Source organism: Bicyclus anynana, chromosome 25, assembly GCF_947172395.1.
Source record: "Bicyclus anynana chromosome 25, ilBicAnyn1.1, whole genome shotgun sequence".
Lineage (NCBI taxonomy): Eukaryota > Metazoa > Arthropoda > Insecta > Lepidoptera > Nymphalidae > Bicyclus > Bicyclus anynana.
Window position 1 is genome coordinate 772,900 of NC_069107.1, and position 12,438 is coordinate 785,337.

Sequence of the window (12,438 nt, forward strand, 5' to 3'; positions counted from 1 at the left end):
TTTACCGAAAAAATATTACTTATTTAAGTATAAGGTTTGGATCTTTGTTACCTGCTGCTTCCCAAAGCCATCATTATTATGATTCAAACTCCAGAGCTACGTGCCGTTGTGTGACATGCATTATCATACAAAACATTGAGATTTTATGACTTTTAGCAATCACATAAACAATTATTATTTGACTTTGTTCACAGCCAGTGAAACCATTAGATAAATCGGAACTGCCAGCGATGAAACGGTCTCTGTCACAAAGACTGGCGCGTCTTAATTCCACCATAGCGTCCCTAGTTATGGCTACCGCAGGTATTTATTATACAACTGGCGGACCCGGTTAAGCTTCGCTTTGACTAATTTGCGCTTCTACACCTACCCTACCTCTAATAGTTGATTTATTTTCTACTAGCAGATTAATCCGATCAACAAAGAATCAAGAATATCTAAAGAATCAGGAGATGTTGAATCTACAATATTCAATTTCGATATTATAAGCAACTAGTGGACCCGGTCAAGCTTCGCTTTGACTAATGTGCGCTTCCTCTCTACCCTTCCCTACTCCTACCCTTACTCCTACCCTACCCTACCCCTACCCTATCCCTGCCCTACCTGCCTGCTACCCTAGATTAGGATTTTTAGTTAAAATACAGACAATTGGTTTTACAGATGAAGATAAACCAGATTACAACACTGCAACTCGCTCCATCGATACCATAGCTAGTATCACACCAACTATAATAAAAGGTAAGTTTAATACAACTTTTGCCCAAGTCTTTCCAATTTTGAAAGACGATTTAACTTTGGTTATAGTAGTTAGGTGTACAGACAAGCATTTAGCACATACATTGGTGTGTATTACTGAAAGAGGGTCAAAAATGCAAAAACATAATATATACTAATAAATTTATCTTCTGCGTGTGTAAGATTTCCATATTTTTAACTTCTCGCTTATGACTTAGCACTGAGTAATAGAATCTAAAAATAAATAATACTAATAACAGAACCATTTTTATGTAATAAACTAAAATGAAAAGCAACTGAATAAAGTGAAAATCTCTCAAGCCTCAATAAATAAATAAATAATTCAATTATTTACAGATGTGAAATCAATTAAAACTGACATCGATCAAAACTCTTGGAAGATTATTGATGAAAATCTTAATGACGTTGTTGTAACGACCCGACAAATTTGTAGACACGTTGAAGATAATAATTCTAAGGTAAGACTTGTTCGCATAATTAATACAAATAAAAAAACTCAAACATCATTTAAATGATATATTTTGGACATCAAGCCTTAATATCTGTAGCCCACCTGTTGTCCTTTCTTGAGTGTCATACTATATTTATGTATTTGGAAATGGTAATTATCAGCAGAAAAACATTACAAATAGTTAGGATAAATATAATAATAATATAAATCAGTCCATAGGTCTTATTTTATTTTCTATTTCAAACAACGTATGTATATTAAATTTCAGGAGCTAAAAGAAGCAGCGTTCAGATGTGCAAAGTCTGTAGGTCGATTGAGTTACATTTTTAGTCCCACTTCGAATACAAGAAAAGAAAATCAGGTAATTATTTAACGTGATAATTGAAAAGCTAGTAACTAAAACATAAGAATGAAGCAGACAAATTCATTGAAAGTCAGTCAGTGAGCGATAGTGTAAGCTATATTCAGAGTATCTCTACGTGATCGAGATCCGAGAAGAACTAAAGTTACCTAAATAGGTGAAAGAGTCGCCAAGCTAAAGTGGCATGGGCGGCGCACCGATCGAAGTAGGGGTCCCAAGGTGTTAGAATAGGGACTCCAGACCGAAAATAGCAGTACTGGTTGACAGAACCACGGTCGCCGTTGATGTCGTCAGTCCACCTAGTGACTGACGACTACTACACTAGGTGTAGGACTAACGACATCATACCCACAAGAAGTCATCAGCTGTAGGCGGCTCAGGATTTTTTAATCCCTACGAAAAACCTGCAATGCTGTATAGGCTGTTGCTGTATATGATGTTACATCATCATAATCTGCTTAATTTAACAGCCAACTACAAGGCCAAGTCTCCCTTTTTATAGAAGAGGAGCTATATAGCTTAGACGCAATACGCTGCTCCAATACGGATTGTGGTGGAAACGCTTAGGGTGATGAAGGCTTAACTTCTTGTTCTCCGAAGCACAGGGTGTTACACCAACAACTTCCCAACTCATGAGAGCTTAAACTTCATTTTATTTTTACAATAAATACACACCCCATAGCCCAACTCAGGAGCTTGTGATCCGATACCACATAGCCATTTCCCATGCTTTCAAGTTTAACTTCAATAATAATTTCAGATATTGGACCTATCAAGAGAAGCATCCGAACAGACCTCTCTGATGATGTCGGCCGTGCACCAACTAGCCGACAAAGTGGGAGGAGATACCGGCAAGCAGTTACACGACTCCAGAGTTCTAGTTGTTAAGTCTTCTAAAATACTGCAAAAGACAGCTGAGGTAATGTTGAAGTTGTCTTCTACATCAACGCGTATACAGAGCGATACTTTTTGTAGTGCGCGAATTTCTTTTGCTGTTTTTGTTAATCTATTGAAAGAAATAGTAGTCTGAGACAGATATGACGTCGCTCGATCTCGTGTTGCCGAGGTCGTCATGCTGACGCTAGGTGGCGCGACTTTGCATAAAAAGAAGGAAGTTAGAGAGGGATAGAGAAGGACGTCCTTAACCCTACATACAACGGTCACAAGTCCGTGACTCCGCTCAAGGTCATTCTGTTCTATTTAAGAGTTTGTTTTGGTTACATTTTGATTTTATGAAGTTGTCCTGACAAATATTGTGAATGAGACCTTTGTTCGACATTGGCTTTTTTATTTTTGTAATCCACTTCTGAGTCTACTAACTACTAATACTAGCAAACGCCTGCGATTTTTTCTGCCCTTAGACCTCATTAATTCAGCAATATCGCAAAATTCGTTCTTAGCGGATGTCTACTAACTATAAACTACCTCCCTGCCAAATTTCATCTCAAGCGGTTTTCAAGATTTCGTTTTTCATACATTTAGATTATAAAGAAGTAAAGTTTGTGCTAATGTAGGGGTATTCTCCGCTAGTATATGATATTTAGATTTAACATCTTCCACAGATATTGGCGCCAACTATAAGCGACGCGAACTGCCAGGAATCTCTCATATCATCAGCAGATGAGCTGTCTAAGCTCTCTGAACAATTGAAGGGTGTATGGAAGCCAGTGGTGCAAGCGCCGCAACTTCGACAAACCGGTGACCAACTGGAACAGAATCTTCAAATTGTTCATACAATTTTGGATAAACTGAGAAAAGCATGTCGAGATACTGGTATGAAATTGGAAGCTTATATTTTAATGATAGATAAAAATTTGGATTAAGGTACACAGAATACCATACCATTAAACATGTTTTTAAGTCTTTACCGAGGCACGGGACTGTACCACCATCAACTTCACAACACTGAGCTGAGAATTTTTATTGATTATTTTTAGAAAAGCACAGTATACTTATAGCCAGACCCGCGAATTGAACTTAGGATTATATAATGATTTATTTATTTTGCTATCATCCGCGAAAATTCGGCGAACCCATGCGACAACGTCACCCAGGTCCGACAAAATACTCTCTACGTACGTTTCACCCCGAAACCGGAGCATCCTCAGGAGATGTTGACTCTACAACGTGCAATTGCACGTTGTAGAGTCTTTTGTCGGACCTGGGTGACGTTGTCGCATGGGTTCGCCGAATTTTCGCGGATGATAGCAAAATAAATAAATCATTATATAATCATGATGAACTTCCGCAAAGTAACGCCTGCTTCTATCCAATATGAACTTAGGATGTCGTGATCTCGAGCCACATAGACTTACGATACAATCAAATGTACAGTTCTTGTAATATTTTAGCAATTATAACAGTATCGATTTGTTTCAGATGATGAAGTGGTAGCTCCTACCCACATAAATGTAGAACCTGCTAGAGATAGTCTAAAAGAAGCAGAAAAGTATTTCTTGGAAGACAATTTCTTTGAGCTATCGGCTCATGATTTAGATAAACCTGGTGCCGTTATAAAATCTGTAATGGAACAGAGAGAGCAAATATCACACAAAATAGGAAACCTGAATGAGTCCATGGCATTACTCCTACAAGCTATGTTAGGTAAGATTTGCTTTACTAAATGTCTTAATAACCTTAAACGATTAGACAATTATATTTAGATTAATGATTAACTGTCTCTAATACACATTTACAGATCTTAAAAATCCAGATAATGTTAAAAAGGTTGAGCAACGTATGGACGTCATATCAAATACTACTCCAGAAATTATCAAAGGTAAAAATAAACGTTTCCGTTAAGTTTCATTTTCTTATAACTGGATTCATATTATACTTGAATAAGATAAAAATAAATATAAAATCATAACATAATTAGGTGTAATTTACACTTAACGAACACTTCTGCAATATTCAGAAATTATCTCATGATATTATATTAAATAAATTCTATAATTTAGTTATATTCATTTTACGGCCTCCGTGGCGCAGTGGTATGCGAGGTGGATTTACAAGACGGAGGTCCTGGGTTCGATCCCCGGCTGGGCAGACTGAGATTTTCTTAATTTGTCCAGGTCTGGCTGGTGGGAGGCTTCGGCCGTGGCTAGTTACCACCCTACCGGCAAAGACGTACCGCCAAGCGATGGTGTGTGGATTTTCATCCTCCTCCTAACAAATTAGCCCGCTTCCATCTTAGACTGCATCATCGCTTACCATCAGGTGAGATTGTAGTCAAGGGTAAACTTGTAAAGAGTAAAAAAAAAACCATCATCATCAGCATTTCAATGACCCGACCCAAGTTTCTAACTAAAAACTTGATCTCAATTCGCATATACAGTTACAAATAATGATGTCTTGGATTTTGCCGGAAATTCATTTTTTTCACAAATACCGCGAAAACTATGGGTTTAGATATTCGGTATTTGCGTTAATCCATGATATAATCTATCTCTATCAGAATTTTCAGTCAAATTCATTTAGTAGTTTCTGCTTAAAAAGTAACAAACATCAATCAAATCATCAACAGTAGACGGCTGTAATCGCTGAACTATCTATTGGTATTATTGCAGAAATGTTAGCACTCCAGAGAAACGTTGACGACGAATCTCGCGAGATACTATTCGAGGAGGCAAAGGCTTTGTACACAGCTGCCCAGGCGGTGTGCGACAGTGTGGAGAAATGTAACGTAAAGGTTTGTTGCAAACTGTATCTTTGTCTTGTTAGTATTTTGTGGGTTAAATTTTGGAAGCTTTGGCTGCTACTAATGTCATCCTTGGACAATGACTTGTATGTACTGTGATTTTTAATGTCATTGATTGCAAGTTTTTCTATTATATATTTAAAAAAAAAATTAAATTATTATTATTTATAGTATTTATTTTAAAATAACTGGTTCCAAGAGTCTGCACATGTACTGTATGTCTTAAAGATTATTTTCACGATTTAGCAATAATCCTTAATATCGTGATTTATAATATCTTTATTTGCAGGAACTCAACAGTGTCGCTTCTCAATATTCTCAAACTTCGCGCAAGTTGCGCTACATCATCAGCCCTCGCTCTTATCCAAATAAAGAAAAGAAGGTGAGTTTCACTAAATAAATTAAGTTACAGTTAACTTTTTTAATTTTCCTATAAACTAACTTTCCTTCCACTTACAGATACTAGATATGTCGCGATCTGCCTGTGAATGGACATCGCTGATGCTGTCCAGGGTGTCCCGTCTGGTGCAGAGGATGGAGAGGGGGAGGGGGGACCAGCTCGACACGTGCGGCGCCAAGGTGGCCAACGCTGCTGAAGTGTTGCTGAATAACGCTCAGGTATTCATTCAGTCATTCAGGTATGAGGTATAAGACTAAGGATTTAGCTCCAAAAGATATTGCATGCATATTGAATCTGGATAAAAAATAAGAATACAACAAACCAATTGTAAGGACCCTTATCCTTACTGTAATAGAAGCATATCAGTGATCCATCCCTACACTCGTTTCGGAAGCAGCGCACGTCCGCCCTCGACCAATGACACTGACAGACTCAAATACATTGTAATCTTTGGACAGACTACCCGCTTACACCCACTACCAGTGTACAAGATACCATGTATAAAGGTATCTATTTAGTAAACACAAACACTACATCAACGAAAAGAATCATTGACGGATCAAAAAATACATAGAGTACGAAGTTGTTGCTGAATTGTGCTCAGGACTTCGTTTATTCAATCATGTATACATCTGGCCCATTAGGTCTTATCCCCAAAAGGGGAAGGGATAGATTACCAAGGAAGCTTAGAACATCGAGGGAAGAACAAGGGCTTTCGAGCGAAATATCCCATATAAAGAAATATCTCTTTTTTCCCAGCACTAGATACCTTTTATTTTTAATTTTGAGCATTTTTTATTTACAGATAACATCATCTTCCATTAACCAGAAGAACTGTCAAGCAGCCCTGGTGTCATCAGCTAATATACTAACAGAGCATACTCTAGATCTCCAGGAGCACTGGATGCCGATAGCTCAACGCGCTGAGCATAAAGAGATTGGCGATCAGCTGCGTAGAGATGTGCGTTTGTTGCTCACTGAGCTACATAAGCTGAAAACAACTTGCCAAGACGATACAGGTAATGTTTATATACACATTTATCACCAACATTATTTGCCTGTTTAGCCGATTGCAAGAAGGGTTATGTTTTTAACAGTTCCATTGCAAGGCCTTTTTTATTATAATATTAATAAATTCTTATCGCTGCTTATCTGCTATATTAATAACAAAATCGATATACATATATTTCAAAAGTATTGATTATATTATTTTATTATTTTTAATAAAAAAATATATTTCACTTTTGCAGAGGAAGTCGCAATGGAAGTCCAACAACAAAAATGCTTTAATACTGAACCAAAGGTAAGAGTTGATTGATGTTTCTTATTTAAAAATCAATTGAAACATTCATAATGTTAGAGCTTTGATATTTGATTTCATGATAAAATAGTAGTTACAAGAAAAATATTTTCATTTGCAGAAATCACCTGATGAAAATATTGATAGAATCCTTGAAGACATACAAAAGAATGTTAAAGAAGCAAACACGGCGGAACAAAACAAGGCTACAGAAAGACTCACCGTTGAAGATAATCCTTTAAGGACTTTAGCTTCGAAGATACTGGCCTCTGTTCTAGTATGTATTGCATAAATAATATGTTAAAACATACCAGTTAATTATTTTATAGATAAGTTACGTTAATTTTAAATAGGAATTTATTTTGTTATTTTCCAAAAGTCCACGCGTCACGTCATCCGAATTCGACAGAAAATACTCGACGCATGTTTAATTCTAAAACCGGAGCTTCCTTAAGAGATTTTGATTCTATAAGTATAATTCAATTGTGAAGTCAATTTATAAAACACATCTTGAACCTCCCATGGAGAAGAAACGTACGTAGGAGGTTTTCTTTCAAATTTGGATGTCGTAGTCCGTCTGATTCGTCGGTTTATCTCAAAGAGCGGCATAATTAATCATTTATGACCTAGAAACATTATTCATCGTTATTAGTTTGTTTGTCAATTGCTCTTGTGTAAACCAAAGAAAAGGACGTCTACCACCTTTTACATCTGATTCACCGCAGATTAGAATTAATTAATAGTCGAAAAAAGTACAAAATTTTAAATCACTTATGCAAAGTGAAACACATCGATGAATATTATATGAAGTTTATTTATTTCCAGGAGAAATCAGATTCCGCACGGTTGAAATCTAAACACATTTCGCCAAACGAACAAAATGAGCTCATTTCATTCTCAAATGAACTGCAGGGTGCTATCAAATGCTTTGATATTACCAATGCGAAATGTCGCAATGCACCTCTGGTAAGTATAGTTGATGTTTAACCTTTTTAACAAACTGCGTGCTCCACAGTCCTATCCGCATACATTCTATTTCTATGGGAATATCGAACTATAAAACCTACTTTAAACTATCTGTGAATCAAATTTTATCCAGATCTGTTCAGTCGTTGAGTTTCGATTGAGTGACGAAAAACTAAAATTTCAGAAACTGTCTAATGTTCTGCGAATTTTTCACTTAGTAAAAACCTTCTGCAAAGTAAACGTAATAAAATTAAATTGATTTAATTCTTCTCAATTTATGGCATGATCAAGGGCAGCTATTTTATACAAGACTAGCCTACGCCTCTTGGTTTCACCTGCTTAGTTCCCCTTCTCGTAAATATACGGGAATTAAAGACAGCCTATGACTCTCACAAATAATGTGGCTTTCTAGAGGTAAAAGAAAAATCGGTTCAGTAGATCCTGAGATTATCACAAACTTTACCTCTTCATAATACTAGTTTGGACTGGCAGAACCTCTATACGTAGTTCCCATTATTGAGTTTGTTACTACAATAGAAAAAACAAACTCACACAAGTAAATACAAAAATGTCTCTTTACAATATAAGTATAGATTGGAAGACCAATAACTTATCATTATGTATATAGGACTTAAAGAAACGTCAAGATTTGGAAAACGCTATCATGAATCTACAACAGATATGTCTGCTGTCACTACGCAAGAATGAAGATCACAACAACGTCGTCGATTTAACGGTAAACATTTTGCATTAATCCTATCCAAGTCATTTTATTCTAAAATCCAAAACTGATGGAAACTTTAAAAAAAACTTTTTTCAGAACTATATCAACGACGTTACAAAAGGTGTTGATGATCTTAGTAATACAGTAGATGAAATCAAAACAGATCACGGAAAAGAAGCTCTAATTGTGAGTATTATCTTCAACATTAATAAAAGAAAGATAAAATATTAATACATTATTATCCTATAGTTTTTTTTTTCATTTTAAATGTTCATAAAAGCAACGTTGATAAAAAAAAACCGGTGTGTGAGCTTTTAAACGCATAATCAACTGGTGTTCAGGGCTTCAGAAAGAGAAACTTTCTCATAATGGGCGCCAATGGTAGAAGTTTCTGTAACCAAACCGAAAAAGCTTTCACAGTAAGAATGTTAACTTTATTGTAATATAAAATATTATTTATGGAATTACAATTTTTTCACAGGACATTAAGAACAAATGTGGAACTATAAAAGACAATGCAAGAAAAATATTGTATTTAGAAGAAGAGCCTCTAGCTGATGGAAATATCATAGATGATATGCTTAAAATAGATCAATTTGCTAAGGTAAAGAACTTGTTTAACGTTTAATTGTTACAATAATAAAATGCAAATAATAATAGTTCATGTTTGTAATGATTCGTAGGATTGTGAAAGTCATGTGAAACACATGAATTTAGTTGTATCTAAAATAAATGATGAAAACGCAAGAAACACACTCAATGACAAACTACAGTCTTTGGCTGAATGTTGCGATCTTTTAAGGTAAAAAGTCTTTTATTTTTTTAGGTAACTGAAGTAAGACTAACGAGTCGAAATAAAATTAGAGACGAACCGTTACTAAGTTACTTGCTAATACGAGCGAGTATCTCTGTCCTTATTCGTCGTAAGCAATCATGTTCTCAATTTATCGACAACGGTCGTCAGCGTGATTCAATGCGATCAAATCAAATTCATTCAAATGCAATGATGAATCAACCTTCGGGCCGCCCATAAGTTTTTGCGAATAAGTTTAGTTTGTTCTGTTTTTTTAATTAAATTTTCAGTAAATTGATTAGTTTTCGATGCCTTTATGATTAGTTTGTTTAACCATTTTATTTGCAATTTTTACTAGATTTGCAACAATGAGTAGTATTTCGAGCGCAAAAAGTGCAACACTAGACGAAGGCCTGCAAAATCTAGAAGACGTGGAAAAGAAGATTGATATTATATTGAAACCCACTGAAGGACAGACTGAAGTAAAAGTAAGTTTATTTATATTCTGTAAATATATTTACAATATAGATAATAAAACATTACGTTGTGGTGCAAGAGCCTTTATAACCAGACCTTTGTAAAGGCTGAAAAAAGAAACCCTGGGTGAAATCCTTGTCCTTAGGCTTAAATTTTAAATTTGCTATTTGTCACCAATTCTTTTCTTACAGTTAAGTAAAACCAAAAACTAAATGTATTGACGATTCGAAATGTAAATCAATTCTTAATGAGACAATTGTTTTTTTACTTTGACTTTGATTTTAAGGTTGAAAAAGCAGTAAACATGCAAGCCATGAACGCAGCACAGGCGGCCTTGGCTACAGTGGTAGCAGCTGAAAAAGAACACGATCTACCTAAAGCATTGATAAAGTATGCCGCTCAGATGAAAGCAATCGGCGCTGACAAACAGAAACTGAAGTGAGAATTACACTATGTTATGTTATCTTAATTGATTATGAAAGAAATTAATTGGGAATATTTGATTTGCTTTGCTTGGAAATTTTTAAAAATCCTGAGGAAACTGTACTTTCAGAATGAACACACTTTTCACGATTTCACGAACACGATTTTCTGATCTAGGTGACATTGAAGATTGGATGCATCGGTTACTTGCAGATAATAGCAATATATACCAAATATTCTCTATTTGTAATGAACTTCTGCAAAATATTCAATAAAAAGATATTAATGTTTTATATTTTAGAATTAAACTTATTTATATTCTTCCAAATTAAAGGCTTAAAGATCATCTCAAAAGACTTCTGGATCTGTTGCAACAACACGCGGCTGTGATCTGCCGACGTGTGGCGACGTGGCAAGATGCTAATGGACCAGAAACTTCTGTTACGACAGATAAAGTTTTAGAGGTATCCACTTTAAGCTAATCTAAAACCCTACCCTTAACTTATGTGTACTTTATCAACCACTGGCAACATTTCAGTTTTCAATTATTGCCCTGAAGATACTTATGCGTCCCGAAGTAACGAGATAACTTTAGCTTCATAACAATAACATACAATTAGCCATGCCAATATTTAACGGCGCTGTATATTAATTATATCACATAAAAATTAATTATATTTTCTAATGGAGCAAACTTTTTTAAGGAATGTAAATCTTTCGCCAAAGAAGTTGAGCAATCTCAAAAGCGAGTCTCGAAATCTTCAACGCACGAACAAATGTTACGAGAAAGTGATATAAAGAATTTACTCTCTCCAAATGACTATACTGTAAAAGGCACTCAAAAGTAAGTAGAATGAAATAAAACCCATCTAAACTACAAAAACTGCTCATAGTTTAAATTAAGTAAGTAGTAATATTATTTTAAAATAAAGTTTCCAAAAACTTCAGGTTTATGTTTCTACATTTAGATTAGGGTAGGCAGAGACCAGGTTAATTTACTTGCTATGATTCTTGCATGTCTTCCTTCTTCCATTCTCATGAATCCTTTCACACAAGTTCATCAGTTTAGGATGGTCTTGACGTGCCTTTATTTAGAAAACCCTGAATTTGAATTAGAATGCTTCCCCTTCCAACATTTCCATTCACCCTAGCCTAATAATTCATCTCTTTTGTTAACCATCTTTCATTCACCCTCTCTATGTGACCAACTCTTCTAAGCACACCTTTCTTAATTTTAGATCCTATATTTTCTTTTTGATTGGACGTACTGTCATTGTTTTCATATTCATATTACATTGATTATTTCTTAAATGACTTAACATAACCTACATAAACTAATCTGCAATCTGTTTGTTTGTTTGTTTCAGAGAACTCAATAATAAACTATATCAGCAAATTCAGAAATTGAACTCTATATCAAGTACCATAGCTCTCAGTTTACATAAACCAGAGTCACTAACCCGGAGTCTACATGCCACTTCCGATGCTGCTCAACATTTAGCAGCAATAGCTAGAGGACTCAAGGGCGAGGTTAGTGCTATAAATAAGATCATCATCTTCATTATTAACAACCCAATTTAGCTCACTTTTGAGCAAGAGTCTACTCTCAGAATGCGAAGGGTAAGGACACCATGCTCATCCAATGTTGATAGACGGATTGGCTTCACACACGTAGAGAATTATGAAAATTCTCAGGTGTAGGTAATCCTCACGGTGTTTTTCTTTCACCATTTGATATGATGAACAGTTGGAGGTGTATGACCCCGACCAGATTTAAACCTACCCCTGTGAATCAAAGACGGAGGTCATAATTATCAACTCAGCTCTCACTTCTTTCTACTCACACATTCACTCTAAATAAAAAAATAATAGCTATAGATTGTGGTTTGCACATAGTTCGACCAGCAAACGGTTTTGCTGGTCGACCTATGTGTTAGAATGGCAAACACGCCCAAATATCATAGTAAGAAGTCTCTACCAAAAAGCTTAAAATATGTGAAGATTTTGGTGAAAAGTTTTACTCTACTGCTGATGATGAATAATGATGGTGATAAATGTGAAAGAATGTTAAAACATTTGAGTAATAC

At 35.4% G+C, this 12,438-nt stretch overlaps 1 protein-coding gene across 2 annotated transcripts in view; it reads left to right on the forward strand.

Moving 5' to 3' along the window:
- LOC112051754 (uncharacterized) overlaps window positions 1–12,438 on the forward strand; it is an 81,405-nt gene that overhangs the window by 38,217 nt on the left and 30,750 nt on the right. For both annotated transcript variants that reach the window (XM_052889202.1, XM_052889201.1), the window contains 24 exons: window positions 195–303; window positions 661–738; window positions 1,093–1,214; window positions 1,476–1,568; window positions 2,329–2,487; window positions 3,131–3,341; window positions 3,948–4,172; window positions 4,267–4,347; window positions 5,138–5,259; window positions 5,558–5,650; window positions 5,728–5,886; window positions 6,474–6,687; window positions 6,919–6,971; window positions 7,090–7,245; window positions 7,794–7,934; window positions 8,563–8,670; window positions 8,755–8,844; window positions 9,140–9,262; window positions 9,342–9,460; window positions 9,810–9,939; window positions 10,215–10,366; window positions 10,686–10,815; window positions 11,056–11,195; window positions 11,719–11,881. In XM_052889202.1, coding sequence (XP_052745162.1) covers window positions 195–303; window positions 661–738; window positions 1,093–1,214; window positions 1,476–1,568; window positions 2,329–2,487; window positions 3,131–3,341; window positions 3,948–4,172; window positions 4,267–4,347; window positions 5,138–5,259; window positions 5,558–5,650; window positions 5,728–5,886; window positions 6,474–6,687; window positions 6,919–6,971; window positions 7,090–7,245; window positions 7,794–7,934; window positions 8,563–8,670; window positions 8,755–8,844; window positions 9,140–9,262; window positions 9,342–9,460; window positions 9,810–9,939; window positions 10,215–10,366; window positions 10,686–10,815; window positions 11,056–11,195; window positions 11,719–11,881 — 3,171 coding nt within the window. The remainder of the gene's footprint in view (window positions 1–194; window positions 304–660; window positions 739–1,092; window positions 1,215–1,475; window positions 1,569–2,328; window positions 2,488–3,130; window positions 3,342–3,947; window positions 4,173–4,266; window positions 4,348–5,137; window positions 5,260–5,557; window positions 5,651–5,727; window positions 5,887–6,473; window positions 6,688–6,918; window positions 6,972–7,089; window positions 7,246–7,793; window positions 7,935–8,562; window positions 8,671–8,754; window positions 8,845–9,139; window positions 9,263–9,341; window positions 9,461–9,809; window positions 9,940–10,214; window positions 10,367–10,685; window positions 10,816–11,055; window positions 11,196–11,718; window positions 11,882–12,438) is intronic.